This window comes from Populus trichocarpa, chromosome 11 (assembly GCF_000002775.5).
Source record: "Populus trichocarpa isolate Nisqually-1 chromosome 11, P.trichocarpa_v4.1, whole genome shotgun sequence".
Taxonomy (NCBI): domain Eukaryota; kingdom Viridiplantae; phylum Streptophyta; class Magnoliopsida; order Malpighiales; family Salicaceae; genus Populus; species Populus trichocarpa.
Window position 1 is genome coordinate 5,504,478 of NC_037295.2, and position 25,431 is coordinate 5,529,908.

Consider the following 25,431-nt stretch of genomic DNA (forward strand, 5'->3'; position numbering starts at 1 on the left):
CTAGCTAATTGATAATTTTCTTTTTATTTTTGTTGTTTAATAACGAGTTTCTCAATGCTATGTCAAACACAATAATAAAAGAATAAATAAAATAAATGTTTGGACCATAGCAAAAATTCAAAAAACTAAAGGGATTTTAAATAAAGTCAACAAAGAATAAGAGAACTAATTACAATTTTTCCATGAGAATTTGAGTTAATTCCTTAAATTTTTTTCTAAATTTGTTTCTTATTCTTTTAATTATTTCTTGATGTTATAAATATAAACATATCTCATTAAATTATTCATGATTAATTTTTAAAATTTTATAAAAATCAGGCAATTCAAATAATCCACTGAAAAACATAAAAAAAATTAAACATAAAAAATTAAAATTAAAAACAAAAAATTTATTAACCAAATTGAAAAAAACTGCCACAATCCAATTTGAAATACGAGGGGAGGAGCAATGTACTGAGTGTGTTACCAGTACATTTTATTGTTTTCTGTGATTTTTAGTTTAAATACTATGGTCTAATAATATATTATTAGTAAAAAAAAATAGTCACACTTTACGCTGAGTTGGATGTCCTTTGATAAATAAATGACAATTGAAAAGGAAAAAATAAGAACGACGTAAAAAGAAAAAAAATAGTCAAAGGAGCTGTTTGACTTCTGCTGACCAAACCCGAAACCAAATAGCCCTTATAAAATTCTTTCGCGAGAAACTGGAGAGATGAGAAGAAGAAAACAAGTCACCAAAGCCGACCGTTGCAAGTAACTATCTAGTTTCCGAATTTCCCACTCTCTCCAGATCGATTTCATCGCACTCAAATTATCGCCCCTAACAATCACCCAAATTTAGTCCACCACACAAAACCCACGCGCAGTCAGTACATCTCCGATCTCAAAAAAATATCAAACAACAAACAACTAATAGATATTTTTATGATCATAAAAAAAAAAATTATATTTTAAAATTTTAGTTATAGTTCGAAAACTCATCATTAAATTTTAAAGAAGAAGTGAGTTATACTTGATTTTCAACTAATTACAATAATTATAAAATAACTCTTATTTATAAAACTTGACATATAAAGTTTACCTATAAAATTTATTTTGTACTCGTTTGATATAGTTGTTGTTATTAACGTAGTTGAATATAAAGAATAAAAAGAAAAAAAAAATAATGTAAAAACTTCAATTTGAATTTACAATTGAATAATTCTCTCTTAATATCATGGCTTCAAAACAAGGATTACAACCTCTTAAATAAGTTTTATATTGATATTTAAACAATATGGATAATTTAAATTTAAAAATTAAATAAAACTAAAAAATTAAGCTAAATTTTAAAATTAATTAGGAAAATAACAAAACTGATAAAGTAACCTTCTCTAAGCTAAATATAAAGGCTTTCTTGACCTTAATTGATTATACAACAAGCAAACTCATCATAGAATTGATTTTGTAAAATCTCTTGAAAAAACTTGAGTCTAACCCAATGATCAAATAAAAAATTATAGATATTTTTATAAAATTAATTGTTTAGCATGACCATATCTCTTCTTGAGCTTGAACTTGTCCATTTAATCAAAATATTATGTATTGTTTGCAAAATCCAAAACAAAGAATACAAAATTAGTGATTGATATAACATAATGTTTTTAAAAAATTAGTATTTCTTACTAAAAATTCATAAAACACACAAACAATAAGGAAAGAACGCAAACAGTTTTTTTTTCTCTCAAGAAAAGAACGCAACCATTCGGGAAATAGACGCGTGCATTATAGTCGTTGACCAAATCGCGTTCGTTTCTTCGTAACTGTATTTACACATTACACTAACGTCTATTTTTCTGTTAACTTATATAAGTAACATCAACCAAAATTTTCAAAACTTGGATCCGATAAAAGAAGACCGTTCCTCGACGGTTGTGCCCTAACTTTCTCTCTCCTCTGTTTAGTTAAAGTTCAGTTTTTAGTTTCTACTCTTTTAACTCGCTTCCCTCTCTTGCATTCATCAATCCCTCCCTCCCTCTCTCTCTCTCAAACTCCAAGTCTCTCTCTGTCTCTCTGTCTCTCCTTCCCTCATCTTTCAGACAACACGGAGAGACAACGGCGGCTTTGTTTACCCTTCATACATTCTACACACATCATAAACCAGCGCACCGTAAAATCAAAACCATATAGAAAAGAAAAAGAAAAACCTAACCCTAATCTTAAAAGCTTAGAATCATGGTAGCCGGCAAGGTAAGGCTGGCAATGGGTTTGCAAAAATCACCGGCAAACAAAACCGAAAATCGTAATAATTCGCCACCACCAAAACCTCCGCTTCCCTCTCCTAGTTCCGGTAAAGCCTCTTCTCAAAAGGGGGGTTTTTCTCGCTCTTTCGGTGTTTACTTCCCTCGCTCCTCCGCCCAAGTCCAGCCTCGTCCGCCCGACGTAACAGAGGTTTTAAAACTCGTTGAAGAGCTTCGCGAACGTGAATCTCTCTTAAAGACTGAACTTCTTGAGTATAAGCTCTTAAAAGAGAGTGTTGCTATAATTCCTGTTTTGGAAACTGAGATTACTAATAAGATTCTGGAGATTGAGAAGGCAGTGAAGAAGATAGAATCTCTAGAGCTTGAAAACGAGTGCTTAAAAGCGGACTTGAGTGAAGTGAGAGGGAGATTTGAAGAGGAGAGAAAAGAGGGTGAAAGGAAAGTTAAGGAGCTAGAAGCGGAAATTCAGGAGTTGAAGAAAGCGATGTCGGATCGTGAGAATGAAATAGAGTTTTCTTCTTCCCAGAGGTTTCAAGGGTTAATGGAGGTCACGACCAAGTCTAATTTGATAAGAAGCTTGAAGAAAGGAGTCAAGTTTACAGACATTGTGAGTTCATCGAGTCAGATTCAAAATGTCGATCATCATTCAAAGAGAATGGAAGAGAATGTGGAAATCGAGAAGCCGAGGCATTCCAGGTGTAACTCGGAGGAACTCACTGAGTCGACTCTGGCCAACCTCAGATCTCGAGTTCCAAGGGTTCCTAAACCTCCACCAAAACGATCGCTGTCATCGCCGGCAACATCGTCGCCATCAGTTTCACCCACCGGTTCTGACCAATCGGTTTCAGGGCCACCTGTTCCTCCCCCGCCGCCGCCACCTAACCCACCTCCGGTGGCTAAGAAGGTCGCTCCGCCTCCACCTCCACCGCCTCCGAAGGGGAGGAGAGTAGGGGCGGAGAAAGTGAGGAGAGTGCCGGAGGTAGTGGAGTTTTATCACTCGTTAATGCGGAAGAATTCAAGGCGGGAGTGCGGTGGAGGAATGGCGGAGACTTTACCGGCATCGGCTAATGCCCGTGATATGATAGGGGAGATAGAGAATAGGTCGACTCACTTGTTAGCTGTAAGTATTGAATTCCCTTTCTTTCAAGTTTCTGAGATATTTACTAGATTTGCCACTGGGGTGATAGCTGACAGGTCTGAGTGACTTTATTGGTTCCTTTCACTCACTGTCTTCTTTGGTTTGGATTTTATTGTTTGCTTCAGAGACAAGACAGTGCTTGTGGAATTTCTTGAAAAAAAGAAAAGAAAAGGGGTAGATCTTGATGGGCAATTTATAACATGAAATAATATTTTTTTAATTTTTTAAAATTGTTATTTTTAACACATATATAAATTAATTTGAAGTAAAGAAAAAGAAAAAGAAAAAGAAAAAGAAAAAGCAAAAGAAGGGCTCTTAGTAAGTCTGGACATGGTGGGAGTCTTCAATGCATATGTTATTAGATTTTGCTAATGTAAGATTTAGACAAGGTTAATGTCTGTGTTTATCGATCACAAAATGAAGGTTATGTCTTTTCTTTTTCAATTAGAAGGATTTATTTAGCTGCTGGTGGTGGTGTTTTTACAGATAAAAACAGACGTGGAAATACAAGGAGATTTTATTAGGTTTTTGATAAAAGAAGTAGAGAATGCTGCATTTACAGGTATTGAAGATGTGGTCCCTTTTGTTAAATGGCTGGACGATGAGCTATCTTATCTGGTAAATTTTTAATTTTCATTAATTTAGTCGAAATTTGGCGTTCCATTTCATCTCCGGAGATCATATATATATTTTCCTTGCTTGCTGTGTATCTTTAGGTTGATGAAAGAGCAGTGCTTAAACACTTCGATTGGCCAGAGCAGAAGGCAGATGCATTGCGCGAGGCTGCCTTTGGGTACTGTGATCTCAAGAAGGTAGAATCGGAAGCCTTGTTATTTCGAGACGATCCCCGCCAGCCATGCGGCCCTGCTCTCAAGAAAATGCAGGCTTTGCTTGAAAAGTACGTGCATGATCTCTCTCTTTTACATTACATTGCATGCTTTTTTATCTAGTTTCTTAAGCTGTGTGACTGGTGCAGATTAGAGCGAGGTGTTTACAATCTATCGAAAATGAGGGAATCGGCAACCATGAGATACAAAGGATTTCAGATTCCAACGGATTGGATGCTCGAAACAGGAATAGTAAGTCAGGTAATTTACCCCTTTCCAACGACTCTGGACAATTATTGGTCTTTAATTTCTGCCATGTTTGGAAATAGTACAATGACACGCAGACCCACAAATCCCACCTTTTGATAATCTAGAGATAGATTTCAGATGGTCTTGTATTTAATTATAGTCACTGGAGAGAAAACTTAACTTTAATGTTGACACATTCTGCTAGGCATTATAATACAATTTGTAGTTGGAGTAGATGACAAAAGAAAAGTTAGATTTTGCCTTATTTTCTCTGCCCACGCCTGCAAGCGTGCATGTGAATTTCCAGATTTCTAAAATGTATTTGCTTGTCTGCTTTTAAAATTTGGATTCATTTGTAAAGATTCTCCAAGTTGACCCCATAAACCAGCACATGGTTTGTTTTTTGTAATATAGCACATGGTTTCTTTTTTGTAATATAGTAGCTTGAAGGATTTTAATGTCCTACCAACCCAACAGACCTTTAAATAATATGTTCTACTCCCAAAAAGAAGAGGAAAAAAGTGAAGTTGCAGCAAGTGAACTAACTGCTAGACTTGATTCAAATTATATGAGATCTTTTATTTATTATTCTTCAGTAGTTGTCATGTAGACTGATGATTGTCTCGTTAAACAATTAATCCAATTGTTAAAGTGGCATTAAGGTTGATTACTTGTTTTGTTTTATGCTTTGAATCTTCATTAATAGCTCCGATTTATTGAGTTCTGAAATTATTTTGTTAGCTATCTAGCTAAATTAGTCTACTGGCACATTGTTGCGCAGATGAAGTTGGCATCTGTGAAATTAGCAATGAAGTACATGAAGAGGGTATCTGCAGAGCTTGAAACTGGTGGTGGTGGGGGGCCTGAAGAAGAGGAGCTGATAGTCCAGGGAGTCCGATATGCTTTCCGGGTACATCAGGTGAAGACCCATTTACTAGTTTTTTTACCTTTGAACAAACTATACTTGGTTGCAGTGCGCTAATGCCTCCATTATCTTGTGCCAGTTTGCTGGAGGTTTCGATGTGGAAACAATGAGGGCTTTCCAAGAGTTGAGAGAGAAAGCCGGATCATGTCATGTACAATGTCAAAACCAGCAGCAACAAAAACTTGTATGCAGGTCGTCTACACCTTGCTAATCTGTAGCAAACTCAGCTTCAGAATTGCTGCCTGCCTTTTGCTGTAAAGATGTATAACACCATGTTTCTCAGTACCATGACCGTGGCGATCTTGGAATCAAATATTTTTGAATGATTCATTACTTCAATCTATTATTTTATTCGTGTCCTTGACTGCTATCTTTAAAGGCGATCTTCGAATAAAAAAGGAAGCTTGAAAATCTCAAATGCCACGCTTTTATGGGGTGCGGTGCTACCAGTAACACGACAGTTTAACCTCCCATAGCAACGATAATCATCAACTGAATCTGGGAAAACAAGCGAAACAAAGTGGCATTCAAAACATAAATTAAACAAGAACACAACACCGTCCTTAAAAGCGAACAAACGAACAAAGCATTAACAAACCTTTGTAAGTTCTTAGTGGATTTGTCATGCTATTGCAGGTGGGGTGTCTAGCCAAACAAATATGGTAAATAAGAGATGTAAGAGTCACAATCTGATTTTAAAGGTAATTAGGACAATGTAAGAGTCAATTAGAACACCCTGAGACTGTTCTAGTAGTTTCTTACTTTAAGGTACAAGGAATATACGAAACTAATGAAGTGACCCGTGATGTGCTTAATTCTTATATGAATTTTACATGCCCTTGTTTTATGGAATATTTAGGAACGCGGCTGCGGTTGCGTTTTAATTTTTTTTTTTACTAAAATTTAATATAGTTTATATATTTTGGATCGTTTTGATGTGTTAATGTTAAAAATAATTTTAAAAAAATAAAAAAACATCATTGACATGCATTTTGGCACAAAAAATTATTTGAAAAGCATCCGCAACCACACTGCCAAACACGCTCTTAATCTTATACTAATTTATCTTCAATATCTTTATTATATATAGTTTTATTTATTTATTTATATTTATATACAGAGATAAATCAATTCAATGAATTATGGGTATTGAAGTGAAAGTTCATTCATCCTTTAATTCTAACAAACATTATCCTTGTTGATTTGAGACTTGTGATATTGAGAAAGATCATTTATAAGCCAATTAAATAAAAAATCTACCTTGAAAAGGTTTGATTTACTTGTTTACACGTTCTGAAAAAGAAAGAATGAGGTAATGAAATGCTTCATTAATTGATTCCTAGCAAAAGATTTTTATTCTTCTTCTTAATTCTCTTTTTATGTATTCCAATAAGAACATGATTTATTTTATATTTATTATAAACTAAATTTTATAGTCTAGTTTTGATCACACAATTTAAATTTCAAGTTATTTTATTTCTATTTTTTTTTCATTTTGAGTGTTTAACTTGATCTTATTGCTTATAATTTTCTGACCAATTATTGTTTGATCTATTGAATCATAATTCAAGTTATTTTATTTATATTTTTTTTTATTTTGAGTGTTTATCTTGATTTTATTGCTAATAATTTTATGGCCAATTATTGTTTGATCTATTGAATCATAATGAGACCAATAGGTAATATATGATTATAAGCTTTCATGATTAAACAACAATAGTTTAGAGAAAGATAAAGATACTTTATTGTAATTAATGTGATTTTATATTAAGAAAAATCTAAGAAATTTAAAGAATCCTCAAATAATTATATTTAAATAGAGACATATTGAATTGTTAGGTGGAGATATTTTTAATTCTATTCAAAAGAAAATATTGAGTAATTAAGGGATCTTTTCTTTTCATCAAAGTAAAGATTTAGAATTTTATAACAAGAAATAATAAATTATGTGGGATTAGTTGGGTGAAATAAAAAGTTCTAGATTTATTTTTATTATCTCTATAATTTTAAGTTTTATTCTATGTTCTTTTAATTTACTTTTGCCAAACATTTTAGTTTGATTTAGGTGGTGAATTCTATATATATATATATATATAACTTAAAGTTATAGACATAATAAAAAAAAATTTAGAGCTTTTGATTTGACCTAACTAATGTCACACAATTTATTATTTTCTTATTATAAAATTTCAAATCTTCACATTGATGAAAAGAAAAGATCCCTTAATTATTCAATGTTTTCTCTTGAATAACATTAAAAATATATCCATTTAATAATTCAATATATTTCTATGTAAATTAAATTATTTGGATTTTTTTAATTTAAAACCACACTAATCGTGATAAAGTATCTCTATCTTTCACTTATCTAATGATGTTTAATCCTAAAAGTTTATAATCATAAATTATTTTAAGGTCTTATTATGATTCAATAAATCAAATAATAATTGGCCAAAAAAGTATAAGCAAAAAGATAAGGATAAACATTCAACATAAAAAAACTTAGAGTTTAAATCATGTGGTAAAAAATAGACCATGTCAAAGCCCTAGAAAAGTAACAATTTAGTTCATAATAATCCTGAAATAAATTGTGTTCTTATTGAAATACATCAAAAGAAAATTAAAGTGAAAAAATAAAAATCATTTTTCTTAGAATCGATTGAAAAAAACACTTAACTATAGTTTTTGGTTTCTTCTTTAGTGTCTTGTTCCTTTTGGTTCTATCTGTCTCATTTTCCCTCATTTGAATGATAAAAATAACCTCATTTTCAGCACTGGTCATGGTCTCTTCCTTGATCTCATTTTTTTCTTTAGTCTAAAATCTTATTTTATTTGTTTGCTGGTTTTCTTTTCAAAATTGATAGATTGTGACCTCTGACATTTAGCTCTATTTCTCCATCATATCAATTTATTATGATTTTATATTTATTTTGACACAAAAATTGCTGAATTCAAATATTTATTGAGAAAGTTATCCATGATTTATCGATATATATTTCTGGATTTTTTGGTAAGGAAATTTCCTTTATAATATAAAACTTCACTTTTCTCTATTTTACAAACCATGTGCACAAGTCAACCATACCTCTTCGAGGTAAATTTTATGATTTAATTGGCATCTAAATGGCTTCCTCCATACTATTAGCCTTAATCCAATATGAGCTAATATTTACCTAGAATTCAAGGATTGAATGCTGAATTTTTACTTTAAAGCCCTTGATTTCAAGAATTTATTTCTTTTTGTATATAAATTAAAATAAATAAATAAAAACTATATAAAATAAAGATATCAAAGATAAATTAGCATAAAATTAAAATTAAGTGTAAGTAAAAATCATATAAAAATCAAACATATCAATTTGCATAAGAATTCTATAAAGAGAGATCATTTATGTCTTTTAAAAGACTCTTTAATGCACAATAAAGCACCAAATTAGATAAAATCATGACATGGACTCATACAAAATATCATTGTTGGCCACCATCCCTTAAATATTTTTATTTAAGTGTGTTATATATATATATATATTTGAAAAATATTTAAAAAACTACAAAGCACATGTGAGAAACAAAACAAACTCATCCAAAGAAAAATGAATTGTGAAAAAAAAAAAAACTAAAGCTAATATAATATCACACACATGAGTTAGAATTCAAATCTAAAAATAACCATCGATATTTTCCGATGAGAAGGAGAAGATCAAGTATACACTACTATACTTTTACTTTCAGAATTAAATGTGCCATATTATTAGTTTTATTTATTTTAAATAATAATAATAATATATCTTATATTTTTTAAAAAATAAAAAATATATGTTTTTAAAAATTCCCTTCATATGCCTTTGTTAAAAAATAAATAATAAACAATAAATAGTTTTAAATTTTATAAAAAACAAAAAAATAGGAAATGGTACGAAACACCCCCATTTAAACCATTTTTATTGTTTTCAAGATATATTTTAGTTTTTTTAAAACAATTTCAAAAGGATACATAATAAATGCCCTCAGTCCTAGAACGAAATATACGATGTTGTTTTGGGAACCGACATGACTGCATCTGTCCTGAAGTTTCCTCTTCTATTTGCCTTCACTGAGTTTAGGCCTCTTGATCGCCACATTCCAAAGAATCACCCATCAAATTCAGTAAAACCATCTCTCTCTCTTAAAACCCCTCGATTTCCACGCCAAGTGAAAGCCAGAACTACTCCCATGGAAGCCGAACAAAGTGGAACTGCAGTCAACCCCAGCTCAAATGCATCCATGAAGCTCTTGTTTGTGGAGATGGGTGTTGGCTATGATCAACATGGGTGTGTAAAAACTCTGACCCTTTTTAGCTCTTTTTATTCCTGAGCATACTTTTTTTTGGGCATATTTGATAGATATCCATCGAAGATTTCTGTCTTTTGGTCTATTCAATTGTTAGAATTATGTGAACATAAGTTTGATTCCTTGATTGCGCAATACAGGCAAGATATTACTGCTGCGGCAATGCGTGCATGCAGGGATGCCATCTCTTCAAATTCAATTCCTGCATTTCGTAGAGGTATATGAGTTATCACTTGTATGTTCTTGAAGTTTCTTTCTTTTCTTTTGTTTTCTTGTTATTAATTTATTCATCTATGCGTATTTGCGTGTGACTGTTACTCTTGCGGCTTGAGATGCGGTGATTTGATATCCAGTTTTAGTTGAGAAGTGAGGATTTGTTGTGGATTCACATAATAGAATGATGAGATTGCAAACGATACCATCTCTCGTGTGTTGTTTTTAGAATGGGCTTCCGTAGTTTCACAGACTACTGGATTTCCACTATTGAATTCCAAAAGGTCAAAGAAAGAAAGATTGATTGGAATAGAATGGAATAATCAAGTAGAGAGAGCTTTAAGAAGTTTCAGATTTTGATAAGTTTTCTGGGAAGATGATTACATCAACAGCATCCATTTGTTGAATATGATTTCAATTGTTTCTGTGGAAAGTGTTGCTGCTCTGCATCTTTCCTTTGTTGAGAATTTCCAAGCATAAGAATAAAGCACTCAGTGGTCTGCTTGTTTATGGATGTCATATACTGGTAAAGTCAGAACTCGTACGCTTTAAATTATCATTTAGATTGAATCTCAAAATTATCTACAGGTTCGCAACATACCATCAATTGCTACAAACACAGCTTCATGCATTGTGCATGATATCGTTTGCTGAATTTTTATTGCATACACACCAGACATTCATGGAAGACTATAATTCTATTTGCCTAGTGAGGTTTCTTCATGGGCTTTTCTGAAAATATTTCCTGTCTTTTGCTCAATGCCAAGTGAGGAGGTTTCTCTTTATCAATCTCCAGATTGGTATGAGATGGCTTTGTGCCTTTGTTGTGACAATTGTTGCATATGCTATAATAAGATCAAATGGTGCAGGGTCCATACCTGGGGTCACATTTGGCCAAATGAAACTACAGATCAAACTGGGGGTCCCACATTCTCTGCAACAATCATTGGATATCGAGAGGGTGAAGTCTGTCTTCCCTTAGTAAGTACAAAGTATCAAACACCTATACATTTTGGAAATATCATCTAATGTTATTACTTCTTAGATGCTTGCTTTGTCCACTCTCCTATTTCTTGAGAAAAAGTGTTTTGTTTTCCCTTTCTTTGTTTTTGTTCTCCTTTTGTGCTCGAAGCGAAAGTAGAAAACAAAGGTTGAGAGGATGTCTATATAACATCAATGCACAACTTGCAGAGGTTGTAACCGGGGAGTTCTAACTAAGTACAAGTTCACTAAATCACATAAAGTTCTTATTGCAATTTCATAGGTAGCATTAAGACATTAGCCAGCTTTAGTTGGATCCCATGACTGGTCATGTAACTCATTTTCAAAATCTCACTCTAATCAAACATTTACTGAGTTTGTAAGTGTTAATGGTTAGTTAACTACCAACAAGAAGACAGAATTATATAGCAAGTTCTTGTCTGGCAGAGTTAAGGGTATAATTACACTTATGCCAGCACACTGTATAAATTTGATGGAATTTAATATTTGAGAAGGTACTGTTCTCAAGTTAATTGGTTCTTTTTATAAGAAGTTCAGTCTGTGCCTGTCGGTAAAAGACCTACTCTAAACGTTTTGCTTGCGGATGCTGTCTAACATCAAAGATATCTTCTTTGTTCACAATCAACTTTCTATTAATGACTACTAATACAAAATCTAAAGTTCGCAGTGGATTAAAATTTTTAGGATATGCCTGAAATTTAAGCATTCCTAGTGATGGTTTCTTGTAAACTCCAGCAATTATGTTATAAATTATAATGCAAAAGGCTAGAATCTCTTACGTTGTTCTTGATTTCAATTAGAAGGTGATATCTCTACTCATATGGCCTTCAAGAATATCTGGTGCTATTCCCTCAAACTTTGTGGTGCACAATATAACTGCCTAAACAACCAACCTATTAAACATACCAATCATTTCTTTCTTACATACATGTTTTTATGAAACATTGCAGTGGGGAAATTGTGAAATTTGAAGTTGTTGATGGTGGAATGATATGCTCAAGTGGTGTGTTAGTTGAAGAAATGGGAGACAAGAATGATGACTGTTACATTGTGAATGCTGCAGTATATGTTGGCTACTAGCTTTTGTTACCTCTTTAAGTGCTTTCTAAGGTTAGCTTTTGCTTCTATCATCCACTCATGATAAATTACAGTTGTACGCACACACTGAAAGATTTACACGGTGGATTTCTGTCTTTGATCTAATTTATCTGAGGTTTCTACTATAACAAATAGCCATTCCATGTCAAGTATTTCCATGATTCTTTCTGCATATTCTTATATGCCGCAATTTGGTGTTACTTTGTGTTTCTCTGTTCTTGATTTGATTATCTCAACATGCGTATTAATAGGATGTTGTATCATGGTCAATATTTGTGAACATATACTTTTTGGCTCAGTTGCTATTTTGGTGAAGTGCTAGGGATAGGGTTTAATTGGGTATGCCTTTGTTTTTATGTAAAGATGTGCTGTTTGCCATTTATGTGACTGTAAATACTGTACGGGCAAGTCTGTTTCATGTATTTGACATGTCATACATGTGTGATGTAACGAATTTCATGCTTGTAGATAAGTTTACACAGATGAGTTCTGAAAACCGAACTTGGGTTTCTCAGGTCAATGTTGTAAATGATGAAGGACCCTTGAGGGAGATGGTGGCTGATGGTGCTTCTCCACATGTTTGTGGCAAACTGCTGTGTCATATTTTTGGCAGAAATGAGAGAAGTTTCACGGTTTGCATCAGGTGCTGTCTCAGCTCTTGCTTCTTTATGGGTGAATGACCTTTTTGATCTACCCATTGCTTTAAATTTGTTGCCAAAAAAATAAAAAAAACCAATAACCAAAAATGTATTGCCTTAAAAACTTGTTGTGGTACAATAACTGTCACTGCAACCATGTTTGATGCCATCATATATTCAGCCTTTTGTCTTTGGCTTCTTCCTGTCTTTAAAGATAACATTGACCTTAGGCTGTAGCTCAGACTATGATGACATTGCTTAAGAACATTACACTAACAGCCCAAAACCAAAAGTATAAACACTTGAATGACTCCAACCAGTATTACTATCCATCATATGCAGTGGAAGGCTTTGGGATTTCTTTTATCTCTACTTCCTGTATCCTAGCGTTATTTATTCATGTCTCGGAGCCATAGTGCTCATACATATGAAGTTAGGAACATCTTGCTTTGATAGTTGTTGCAAATGAAAGAAGAATGTGAAAAACATTGCAAAATTTGATTTGGGCTGTTCATGGAATCGGTGTGTAAAATCTAATTAAACAACAGCAAACAAATCAATGATATTTGAACAAACTTAAGTTTGGTCCCCAGCGGATTTCTACTTCCCTTACACAATCATCAGATGCCATTGGCATCTCACTGTCACCTATCTTTGTATAATTTTAGGACAATTATTGTGATTAAGAGAACCAATCACTTTACATTTGACTTTTGCTCATCATTATCACCCTATCAATGAGTAAATGAGAAATTTCTGCCCCCCCCATAAATACACAACTTTAGGAAAAAGGAAAGAAAAAAGAGAGAATAAAACTAAACTAAGATTTGGATGTTGACCTTCACATGATGAGAGCTGCATATAGGAGTTGGTTCCAAGTATCAGGCAATCCAGGTAGGCACCAATGGCTGCAGTCTGTGCCGGACCCATCACTATAAGTTGAGGGATGAGCATCTTTTCTTAACTGTGATAGTGTTGTTATGTCAAGTAGATAAACTGGTTTCTTCATTGAGCTCAACACCTTGTTTACAACCGCAGCTGCTGGAGGTGAACCAGCGGGGTATGTAGACCCTGATAGGGGCACTGCTTCTCCGGAACAACTCTTTTTTGGTTGATTCCAGTCCTTGCCCCTATTTTTATAGAAAATTTCGAAATAAAATTAGTCGTGTTTGTTGCATTATATGCTGTGTAGCATTCTCGAATAACAAAATATCATTTAATGCATGTTTTTCCACTTACTGATAATGCGTTGGTGAAATCCCTTGGAAGAAGACTTTAGTCTTAGAAGGATCAATATTTTGGTCAACCCATCTGCCCCATGTGGTTAATCCTTTACTGAATGCCGTCAATCGGTCCATATTTTTGTACAATGCTGATCCATCCCGGATGTAGTCCCATCTGCATTTGCACAGCCAATCGTTGCAGCAATAAAGCCAGAGTTCCAGATAAATGTGGAAACACACACACACACACACACAAAAAGAAGAAATCACTACTGCACAGGTGCTGGCAGGACATGCGAAAGGAGGGAAGAAATACCCCTGGGAACGCCCGGTGTGAACCCACCAGTGCCAGGAATTGAAGATGAGTATGTCCATCCCTTTCCATGCATTGCCAGCCTCAATGGAGTTTAGGTTTAACACCTTGCCAACATTTTCTCGAACAATGTCCACCAAGTATGGTGTGCGATACATGTACAAAGTTACACCGTAGCCCTGCAACACAATAATTGTTAGCTACTTGAAATAGATTCAGTAAATACATCATGTTTGCAGCATCTTTTCATCACTTTTTTACTAAATTGTTACCAATTGAGGTGATGATTCATGATAAATGGTAGTTTATAGTAATTCAACAATGGCAAGTATAGCATAAAATGTTGAGCACCACACGACTGTTATTAGAAACTCTACTGTATATCAGCTGGTACAAAAATGGATATTTCTACGTTACTACCTCAGCACTGCTCTCTTTAAAGAAAAAAAAAGTGTTGCAGTGATGTTTCTCAGTAGCTTTGGTTCAGGCAATATAATTTGAAGCTCCTCGTAGAATATTATAGTATGGTTCACGAGTTGAACAGCAGACAGAATAATATTCCAAGTGAAGAACATAATATCAGCTTTTGGGCAATCAATCATTCACGAGGGTCACAGTAGTCATTCATCTGCTCTAAAGCATGAACAACAGACTGCTGTGCACGCAAGCTTTCACGTGATGAATTAGTGCAAGTTCCAGTTTTCATAAATAATTGATTAGATTTGCAATAAATTAATAATTAACAGAATTATTACTAATGTTGCAAAAATAATATTATAATTTTATTTGAAAATAAAAGCAAAATTGAATGGTTTTTAATGGAAGAATATTTTAAATATAATTTTATTTAGTTTATTTACAATGAATCTTAATTAAAATTTAAGAAAAAAAATTTCAAAAAAACTGTAATACTATATAAAAAGAGTTCAGGCTATAAGCCTGTGTGGGTCAGCGTGCAGGGCTCAATACAAAGAAACATAGACGCCCGTGAGCCTATACGATTAGACCTACACACTTGGCTTTCTTTTCTTAATGTTTTTTTGTTTAATATGGTGAACGTCATCAATTTTTTTTTAAAAATAGACCATCCTCCTCCTCCTCCACCTCTGCACCTCCTCCTCCTCCTTCTTCTTGTTTTTTTTTTCCCCCCGTTATAAGATTAAATTCTTAAAAACTAATTGAACCCTACCTTGTCTAGCTAGAAAAGCCAGCCAAGATCCAGCTGCAATTTAGAGGTACTGTTAAGTGTTGTCTCGTAAGCACCCTACCATCTCATTGGGATAGCCACTAGATTTGTACATGCTGTAGCTATATCCAACAATTAATGTGATTAAAGTAATCGTACACATAAACATTATGGGAAAGAAGAAGAAGAAGAAGAAGAAACTACACACAGAGCCGTTTGTATTCTAATAATAAAAGCACAGTTGGCAGCTTCCTCTCAACAGCTGTCGAGGGAGAGGGATAGGGTCGCTCATTTACTGTAACTTGGCCCTAGATGGCAACTAATTATGCCCTAATACAGAAGTTCTTTATCATAGTAATATTTTTCGGGTCGTGGAGATTCTCCCTCGCTCTGTCTCTGTCTCTCTCTCTCTCTCTCTCTCTGTCTCTTTAGATGAAGAGTCACGGAATTTAGAAAGCTACATGCCTGTTTTGTCTCCTCTGTTACTCTAAAGAGACAAATATATTGGAGAACATAACGGGGCTATCAGAGTATAGCTTTCCATAGTTTGGACCCGAAAGCCTAGAAGGAATCCATGTGAATCATTCTGGGGGTATTTTAATTTTTACATTCTTTCATAATTTTTTTTTTTTTGCAAAATAAGGTTAAAAAGTAGCATATTTCTAACACAACTGCAACTAAAAAACCGTTACTAAAAATAACGGTTGTATACAACCACTTTTATTAAAAATAATATTCATTTCAAAAGCCATTTTTCATTCAAATTAATTAATATAATCAATCCAATATTTTATAAAGATCCAATAATTAAAAAATAAAATTCAAGATCTAATGGACAAGAAAAAAAAATAAAATCATATGACATAAAAAATACATAGAAAAGAAAAAAAATACATAGAAAAGAAAAAAAATAAAGAGAAAAAATAGGTTTACTAGAACACACTAGTGCTCAATTTTTGACATACCTGATATAATTAGAAAGATCTTGAAAAAATAATTATAACAACATCGTAGAAAAACATTAAACGAGTTTATAATTAATCCTAAATTAATTTTAAATAAAATTTTTAACCAATCAAGATCTAGTTTGATGATTTTTCAAGATGTTGTTAGAATCATTTTAATTAAACTTTTTTTAACGGTGCTAAATATATAAAAACAGAACCCCAGTGTCCTTCTAGTTAATGACCCATTATTTCTTTTCTTTTTTTGGTCTCTCGTGCATCATCTTATCTCCTCTCTCTCTCTTGTTTTACTTCTCTCTCTCTTGTTTTACCTGCCTTTGAGTCTTTAGTTGACTTCTATATAGGTTAATTAACTTAAAAAAAAAAACATACATACATTTGGAAACATGGCTAAACAGCCGACTGTGTTCTTCTCATTCTTGGCCTAGTAGCCTCACCATTGACCAAGAATTAACATGCTTTGCTTGAAATAAAATTTGTTTAGTTTGGAATCCAAACTTGTGATATTCACCGCATGTCACGAGCTGAGAATTGATTTCCTCGCACATGATTAACTTGCCATTCTTTGATCACTTCTTCAATGATTTATGTTTACATATTCACTTTGCTACCATTTTTTTATAGTGAGAGAATAAAAAGTCATGGGAACTCGAAGAAGAGGAGGACAGAGACAGAGACAGACTGATGAATTCCATGACTCGTTTTATTCCCTCTACTTCATTTAATTAATATGGCTTGCAAAGAAGGCTAGAAAAACCAGAAAATTAAGTGCTTTCTCCTTGCAGCAAGTACAATTTATGTGCCCAACACAAGACCCCATTTTGAATAGTAACGAAGCCTAATTGCCTTTAATTATACTAAACGAATCTAAAGCAGCATAAACAACAGCTATAACCTAAAAAAAAGCTGCTCATAATACTGTATAGCTGTATGATTTCAAGGCAAACAAGACGAAAACTGCAATTTGGAACACTGAATAAAATATAAAATAACATGAAAATGGACAAACAAGCAATAGAGACAAGGAGATGCACAAACAAAATGAGTTGAAATGAAAAGGTGAGAACTGGTAAAGTAGCAAGTAAACTCACATCAAAGGTCACAGAAGACAGTGAGTCTCTCCTGGAAAAGGTTGTCTTGGCCTTGGGCACCGCAGCATGAATCATGCATGACAATGATTCCCACATGTTCAGACTCAGTGAGTCGCCCACAAACATTATCTTCTTCCCTCTCCACCTCCTCAAAAAATCTGCGCCATTAAACCTACACCAGAAGGAAGAAGAAAGCATCAGCATATTGCCTTGCAAGAGAGATTCGATGAGAGAAAAGAGTGAAGTGAATGATTCTAGTACCTTGGTATCTTACAAGAATCAGGTTGCCAAGAGTATTTCAGATACTGGTTATCACGCCTGCCATATTTTTGGCAATTAAACTCATCATCAATGAACGGACAGCCAGAGGAATCATAGAGAGGATAAGATGTATCAACCACCCATCTCCCTCGAAACAAATTACAGCCACTCACTTTCTTCCTCCCATTCAACCTGCTAGCGTTGGAGGAGTGTATTCCAGCTCTTGTTTCTTGCAAAAACAAAAGCATCACTAGACAAAAAGTACAGACCAAAACCTGACACTTAAAACCCATTATGGATTTTGAGTACCAGAAAATGTTTTGGGACTTGGGATAAACAGAAATTGCTTGTGATTTGAGTTTATATGAGTGGCTGAGGGAGGGAGGGAGGGAGGAGGTGGGGCTAGGTGGGTTCACATGGCAAGAGTAGAAGCGTGGCACTGACTCTTTTTTTTTTTTTTTAATGTATAAGGGAATGAGTGGGGAAATTTTAGAAGCATACATTAATATTAGTTAGTGCAATGTGCAAGTGATGGGGTTCAAATTCTTAATTTCTGGGGGGCTTTCTTCAGAGGCTCTTTTAACATTCTACTGCTCTGCATGTCAGGGGCATATTAACCCTATACTGACATGAAACTGCACATGGTGAGTTCAATCATGGATGCTTAAACAAAACAAAAAAATCGGTGTTTGACATTCTCAACATTCATTCATCCCATATGTACCTCCTCTCATAATTTGCAATTTAATCTGTTGATTAAAAAAAAAAAAGTGGTCAATCAAGGATCCCCAGTGCTAAATGGGGAAATGTGGAGCAATTAAATAGAAAACGACTGCAGAAACTGCCATTAACGAGGAAACCACATAAGATGCAGAATTTTTTTTTTTTCCTTACTAAAACCTGGGCTTGAAGCCATAAAATAAACTTAAATCACAGCTGGTAGTGCAGATCCAATGAGTTCAAAATACAATAAATAAACTCGAGGAGAGCAACTCAACTAGTTAGATTTTGAGTTTGCTTTTTAAAAATTATAAGTTCGAGTACCACAAATTTCAGGGTCACTGGAGATTTGCATGCATGATCGTTAACTTCAAGATCCCTAGAATGAGTTAGTGAAGATACGCGCAAGCTGGTCCGGACATCTATGTTAATTAAATAAAAAAAAATAGTAAGTAATATAACCCCCGTGGAGATCTCTAAGAATCCAATCGTTTTTGTCAAAAGAACTCTTAGATAGCCAAAATTAGCTAACTAGTCTGCTGTTGTATTTGCTCAGCGAAAAACATGCTGCATCTGAACATCCAAATCTCTTTCCGTTAATTAGTTCCTTTTTTCTTAGTGATCAAAATAGAACATGATCCTGTGTTATGAGTGTAATAACCAGTATGAAATTCGACATTAATATAAGGCGTCAAATTCCTAGCATGAAGGCTAGCTCCAACCCCTTCACCACTGCCCATAATTCTGCCTTGACCGAAGAACATAGGACGCAGAAGTTGACAGCATAATGAACATACACAAAAGTGTAAAATCATAGTATATTAAATTTGATGTTTATAATAGAAACAAACAAACAAACTAGTATTTAACATGAATTGACAACTGATAGTGTCTTGTTTCTATGGGTCAAGTATGGCTTAACACAAAATTAAAGTTTAGTTCAAAGGTCATTATTACAGCTAGGGACAAGTTGAGCGCCATGGAGAATTAAGTTTTTTTCTTTTTTATCGCCAAATTATGGTGATCTATCAAATCCCTCTAACAAATCCATCATGCATTAAGATGATTCCAGTCTCTTATCCAATCTATCGTGCAGCATTATCTTAACTTGACAATAACCATAGCTTTTCATGCAGTCATGCTGGAGAAATTTGCTTCCAAGTTTCCATGATTAGGGCACTCCAATAATTTCTGATCAACCAATACAATATTGTAATACAATGCTGGATTCAAAGTTTTAGACCTCTAAAGGGGGGAATAATTCGGGCTCCAGACGAGCCGTTACGGTCACTTTCCTTTCGCTCCTGGGTGGAGTACGATGGATTTGTCATCAACTTTTTCTGCGGCAGAAGCCCTAAAACTTACAAAAACAAAAGGAATCCCACCAGGTCCACCATCAACATGGGACCCCTTTCATCCATGAAGATGGTGAACCGTCTACTAGGGCCATTGTGTGGTCCTTGTATGGTTGTTGCCGTGCTGTCTATAGCCGCATAGCGGGTTCCATTCTTACATTAGAGAGTTTAGATAGTGAACGATGCTTCTTTTTGCCCCCCCTGCCTTTTCTTTTCGTGTTCATGATATATAATCATGTTTTTGATCCCCGATCCTTCATTTTCCATGGGATTTCTTACATCAAAGAAATCTCCCATTTGACAGAATCTTTGAATCCTTCGATTCTTTTTTGTGTCTGTTAACCTTGTTCGCAGAACACCCCCCTGATGGATCTTGAGCTCCATAGTAATTAATATTTCTTTTTCACCAGACCTCTTATGCTATTAAATGCACGCATCTCCAGTCAACAACCTCTAAAGGCACTTTAATGCACGATGAGGTTTTTTTCTTATAAATCAAATGGTGGAGAGTATAAATACTTATTTACACCATGGGCAATGACCTATAATTCTAGCTTCTTCTTTTTTTTCTCCTTTTGCCTTGGTAATTCCAGTTGTCCACATTACGTCGCCGCTATTCATGCTACAAAGTAGTGATCGCTGGCGCGCCACCTCGATGCATGTCGACCAGCTATAAAATTACTATAATATAAATTTTAAGCCTGGTAACGCCTTCAATGTGGCAGAGGATTTCACTACAGGGTTGGAAGTTCTGAGAACCAGCCTGTGGAAGAGGCGATGTGGCTCCTCCATCAGAATTAAAAAAAAAAAAAAAAAAACAGAGAGAGGAACAGAATCTGAAGCGTAGTGATAAAGACTTTATAATCCATAGCTTGATTCTGGTCAGGGTTTACATCAAATTTTTTCTTCTTATTTTAAAACATCATTTTATGGTTTTTTTATTTTAAAATAATCTGAAATGATATAATTTTTTGTATTTTTAAAAATCCAAAATCCAAATGAACTCGCTGATTCCTTAAGTTGAACTGCCACTCACGATCCAAACCTTGAACAGGAGAAGCCAAGTTACATTTTTTAATTATGACCTCAATTAATGTCACAGTTATTTTTTTAATATTGTCAAAATGTTCTTCAATCGTGGCCTCCCGTCATGTGCTTAAAATCACAACTACTCTGTTAAAACGAAGTGAAAAAATTAGGTTCCTTTATGAATCACCTTAATTAAAACTTCAAGTAGGCAAGTAGCCGGGTTCAAGGGTGATTTATTGTATCGAGTTTAGTACGATGTTAAATATAATTTTTTTTTTCAATTGAATTATTTTGCTTTTTTTTATATCAATTTTATTTTTTTATATTTAATTAATTTTAAATTGTTATTCATAATTTGTTTAAGTTTGCTTAATATAAGGTTATCGTAATTTAAAAACAACATCTTGATATTTGATTGACACTTAATTTTATGAGTGTTTAGTTAATTTTTTTAACATATCATTATGTAAAAAATAGTTTAAAAAACAAAGTTGTTAAACCCAATGAAGTTTATGATTCAGATCGTGGGTTTGTTGAGTTAAATTGTGAAATCTGAGTAAATCTAATATGTTGTTATCTTAACATAAAAAAAATCATTTTAAAAATTTTTAAAGCAAAATTATATTTTTTTATTGGTCAACTAAGTTGTTTTTGGACCTGTGATATTGATCAATTTATACAAAAATAATTTTTATATAATTTAATTTAAAACTCAGGCTAAAAAAATAATCAAGTTAAAAATTTTTAAAATTAACATATTTAGTTGAATTTAATATCAATAATAATTTTTTTTTTCTTTGGGATTCAGAACTTTTTTATCCAACTTGTAGTGCACTAACGTAAACTGGTGTTTTTCTGTGAAGATATAAATTTCCACCGGAAACTTGCTTTTCTTTTTAATAAATTCCATACCACAAGCGGAACGATAAGATTCTTCGCCCCGTCAAATCATCAAAGGAAAATGCTTTATTAAGGAATTAAAATAATTTTTTAATTTAAGAAAACTGATTACTCTGAGTAATTATATATTGTTCATCGACCTTAATGGCATCTTTGACAAAGACTTTGCAAATTGAATGCTCCACTTTCTTCGTCATGATTACTGCATTTGTCGTCCAGAAGGCACCCTCTTGGATCTAAATTGCACATGAAACAACTAATCTTGAAACAATATAGATAATTAATGATCAAACAGCATCTATGCCTAAGTTAAGCTCCACTTGCAAATACTTTCATTAAATAATAAGAAATGATCAGCTCAGCAATCTATAAAATAAAGTGTTTGCTAGTTGAAAATGTGTTTTTTTTAAATTTATTTTTTAATTTAAAATTATTTTTTTTATTTTTAAATTGTTTTTATATATGTTGGCATAAAAAATAATTTTTAAATAAAAAAAATTTTAAACTCCAACCAATCACTGTTATCAAATATCTTTTAATATACCTTCTGCTAGATTAGATGTCTCTACACCTCTAAACTCATACAAATCATGTTTTAATGCTTAATATCTGGTCAAATCAGTAGTAACTTTAGACATTTCTCTTGAGTAATTCACTAAATATTTCTCATAAAATTAAGCAAAAAACTATATCCTTTTTTTCTTCAAGTCATCTAGCCAAAATCATATTTCCATAAACAAAATATACCTAAAAAATTAACACTTGAGACACATCTTGTAGATAACAAAACTTTTCATCTACCTGTCAACATCTAACAAAATATTATGTAATTAAATAGTTCAGTGGTAAGAACTTGGGATTAAATGGTTTATTCCCTTTATGGTCTTAGGTTCGACCCTTGTGATTGCTAATATGATGGCCACTGGAGGTTTATATGGTCGTTAACTTCAGGACCCGTGAGATTAGTCGAGGTGCGAGCAAACTAGCCCAGACACTCACGTTAATAAAAAAAATTATGTAATTACAAACCTCGTTTGTTTTATGTTTTAAAAAAAATTAAATATTTTTATATTTTTAGATTATTTTGATATGCTGATATCAAAAATTATTTTTAAAAAATAATAAAAAAATATTTTAATTCACAACTATTATTATACCTTCAAGTCCATGGTTGAGTGAGCTGCCAATTCCTTGGAAAAGATTTTTTAGTTAATGGATAGCAGAAATTGTACTCCACCCAATCGCTGCGCATCCACGCCAATCACCATGTAGCTGTTAGCTGTGGGCCCATAATGGGTTTTTTTTTAATTGTTTTTTGAAAGAAGATGGAAATGGAAACTCTCAGGAGTCAAACCAACATCCAATTTAGAAGGGATCCATATGGGCTCCAGTCAGACAGCAGGGCCGTGTCAACATGGTGGGGGCCCACATACATGCCTTTATTACCAAGTTGCTTCTTGCATAAGCAACACATCAACGCATGTTCTTAGGGTTATTTTTTCCCGACTACTCTCTAACCATAGTCACGACCCCTTGTTTTGATATGGTCTGGCTTCCATTTTCTTGACTTATTAACCACGGAATTTCTCCCCCATGACTTTTTTTATTTTTTATTTGGTTTTTGAAGCTCATATCTCATTAAAAAAAAGTAAAATATCAATTCATTTTCAAACTATTTTTTATTTAAAAATACATTAAAATAATATTTTTTTATTTATCATTTCAAAAACATATATATTTATATTTATAACTCGTAAAGCATGAGAACAAATTATCCCTTTTGAGTCGAAACATCCAACACGCAATCTTGGACAGCCCTCCTCAGCAATCTCTCGAAGGTTGAGATCTTTTCACTAGAAGAAGCCTTCCATGTTCGTAAGTACTCATTTTGACATTAAGAAATTGTTTTGCAAAGAAGTTGTAGATATGGCGTGAGTGTAAACATTACATGTCGCAGCTCTTTTTGACTTCTATTTTTTCCAAAACTTCTAGAAATAAGACTTCAAATTCAAAATATATATGTAATTTCATGAAAATTCTCCATTTTTTTAAAAAAAATTCGTTGATGTTTTGAGGTTTTTTGCATGTTTGTATATATATATTTTTAAAGTTGTTACAACAAATCTCTTAATTTGTCCTATTTCTTAATATCCTAATCCTATATATACTAATTAATCTTCTATATCCAAACTAAACATAACAAAAATCATAGTTTTTAAACCCGGCTCGATCCAAGACCCGGGTTTTGACCAGGTAATCGGGTCGCTCGGGTCAATTTTGTTTTTTTTTTAAATCAAAACGACGTCGTTTTAGTAAAAAAACAAAAAGTCAATGGGTTCCAACCGAGTTTTTGACCGAGTCTTGTTGAGTCACCCTAGATTTTATTTTTTCTATTTTTTTTAAATCCGGCCTGATTCTAACTCCAGATAACCAAGACCTGAATTAATTTATTAGACTGGACCGAATTTCAAAACTACACCTAACCTAAGATATATGAATCTCGCTTTAAAGTTGAGGCCAGCTCTCTCGCTCTATCTCTCTCTCTCTTAAAAAACACAAATAAATCTCTTCGTGTGTTTTTTCTTTTCTTCTTTCTCCTTTCGTTCTCTCTCCCCACCAACCACAATAGCCTTTTTTTTCTTCATTTCTCTTACTGGATTCTGGTAACGTTGACCTTTTATCTATCTGTATTCCATCCATGCTTGAAGCCAGCGAACCTTCAACTCTCTCTCTTTTTTTAACTCTAGATCCGAACCCTGTGATACTATATCGTAAAAATACTTAAAAAATCTAAGCACAGTAAGAATAAAATTAAAAAAATTGGGCTTATCATTACACATTAAAACACACACACGCACACTAATGGTATAGAGATAAAGTTCATCCCAGAATCTTTTTTTTTTTTTAAAGATGCTTCGTTTTGAATTTTCCAAGGACTTTAATCTCTTTTATATATACAATAACGAATATTTAAGAACCTATTGACCGTAATTTTGTTTTCCATGGGGTCATAAGAACCTTAATGGCATTTTATGGATGAAATTGGATGATAATTGAGATATAATTAGATTATTATTAGCATGCGATGTACTGCGTATCGAATTAATTTTATTTTTATATAAAAAAATATTTAAATATTGCTGATGTGTAAAAAAATTATAAAATATAATTTCTAAAACAATCTAATAGTAAAGGTAAAATTAAAAAGAAAAACTAAATAAAAAAAATTGGGTCATTGAAGGGTTAAATTAAAAAAAAAACACAAAACACTATTTTAATGAATAATATTTTGTGGATGTTACTAAGCCACGTCCTTTAGTAATTTGTTATTTTGACAACCTTTCATAAAATATTTACAATTTCACTACAACATTTAACAGTTTTATTGACGGACCTAATCCGTTGGTGTAAGATTGCCACTTCGTTGGTAAATTTTTTACCGACTAATTCACCAACGGACAATATTCGTCAACATAGCGTTCGTCGGTAATTCCACATTCTGTTGCTAATTGTGTCGGTAAAAATAAATACCGATGGTTTTACAGATGAAAAATGCGCGCAAAAAAAAATTCCCATTGGAAATATTCTGTCGGTGATGGTGGCATATGCAGTAAATATTTTTCAACTCTCGGTAAAATATCGATGGGATATGTCCGTCGGTATACACGTCGGAGATGATGGCATATGAAGTAAATATTTTTCAACTCTCGGTAAAATACCGACGGA

At 33.2% G+C, this 25,431-nt stretch overlaps 3 protein-coding genes across 3 annotated transcripts; 2 read left to right on the forward strand and 1 right to left on the reverse strand.

Annotated features, from left to right (window-relative positions):
- Nucleotides 1-1,893: 1,893 nt before the first annotated feature.
- Nucleotides 1,894-5,741, forward strand: LOC7472316 (protein CHUP1, chloroplastic). The gene is made up of 6 exons (XM_002317393.4): nucleotides 1,894-3,363; nucleotides 3,868-3,999; nucleotides 4,098-4,279; nucleotides 4,358-4,469; nucleotides 5,239-5,376; nucleotides 5,462-5,741. Exons 1-6 carry the CDS (start codon nucleotides 2,218-2,220, stop codon nucleotides 5,591-5,593), a joined length of 1,842 nt encoding a protein of 613 aa, XP_002317429.3. The 5' UTR covers nucleotides 1,894-2,217; the 3' UTR covers nucleotides 5,594-5,741.
- Nucleotides 5,742-9,387: 3,646 nt separating this feature from the next.
- LOC7455918 (uncharacterized) lies at nucleotides 9,388-12,861 on the forward strand. The gene is made up of 5 exons (XM_002317392.4): nucleotides 9,388-9,692; nucleotides 9,852-9,928; nucleotides 10,794-10,905; nucleotides 11,877-12,036; nucleotides 12,540-12,861. The coding sequence occupies exons 1-4, from the start codon at nucleotides 9,433-9,435 to the stop codon at nucleotides 12,004-12,006; spliced, it is 579 nt and encodes a 192-aa protein (XP_002317428.2). The 5' UTR covers nucleotides 9,388-9,432; the 3' UTR covers nucleotides 12,007-12,036; nucleotides 12,540-12,861.
- Nucleotides 12,862-13,199: 338 nt separating this feature from the next.
- On the reverse strand, nucleotides 13,200-18,109 carry LOC7472315 (protein trichome birefringence-like 38). Its single transcript, XM_002316798.4, has 5 exons — nucleotides 17,702-18,109; nucleotides 17,441-17,612; nucleotides 14,202-14,377; nucleotides 13,902-14,060; nucleotides 13,200-13,792 (listed from the first exon to the last, which is right to left on the reverse strand). Exons 1-5 carry the CDS (start codon nucleotides 17,992-17,994, stop codon nucleotides 13,504-13,506), a joined length of 1,089 nt encoding a protein of 362 aa, XP_002316834.3. The 5' UTR covers nucleotides 17,995-18,109; the 3' UTR covers nucleotides 13,200-13,503.
- Nucleotides 18,110-25,431: the final 7,322 nt, after the last annotated feature.

Coding starts and splice junctions, on each gene's coding strand:
- LOC7472316 (XM_002317393.4), top strand. CDS start 2,218: ATGGTAGCCGGCAAGGTAAGGCTGGCAATGGGTTTGCAAAAATCACCG. Junction 4,280..4,357: donor ATGCAGGCTTTGCTTGAAAA/GTACGTGCATGA, acceptor TGACTGGTGCAG/ATTAGAGCGAGGTGTTTACA. Junction 4,470..5,238: donor AAACAGGAATAGTAAGTCAG/GTAATTTACCCC, acceptor ATTGTTGCGCAG/ATGAAGTTGGCATCTGTGAA.
- LOC7455918 (XM_002317392.4), top strand. CDS start 9,433: ATGACTGCATCTGTCCTGAAGTTTCCTCTTCTATTTGCCTTCACTGAG. Junction 9,929..10,793: donor AATTCCTGCATTTCGTAGAG/GTATATGAGTTA, acceptor CAAATGGTGCAG/GGTCCATACCTGGGGTCACA. Junction 10,906..11,876: donor GTGAAGTCTGTCTTCCCTTA/GTAAGTACAAAG, acceptor GAAACATTGCAG/TGGGGAAATTGTGAAATTTG.
- LOC7472315 (XM_002316798.4), bottom strand. CDS start 17,994: ATGGGTTTTAAGTGTCAGGTTTTGGTCTGTACTTTTTGTCTAGTGATG. Junction 17,613..17,701: donor GATTCTTGTAAGATACCAAG/GTACTAGAATCA, acceptor CTTCTGGTGTAG/GTTTAATGGCGCAGATTTTT. Junction 13,793..13,901: donor ATTTCACCAACGCATTATCA/GTAAGTGGAAAA, acceptor CTATAAAAATAG/GGGCAAGGACTGGAATCAAC.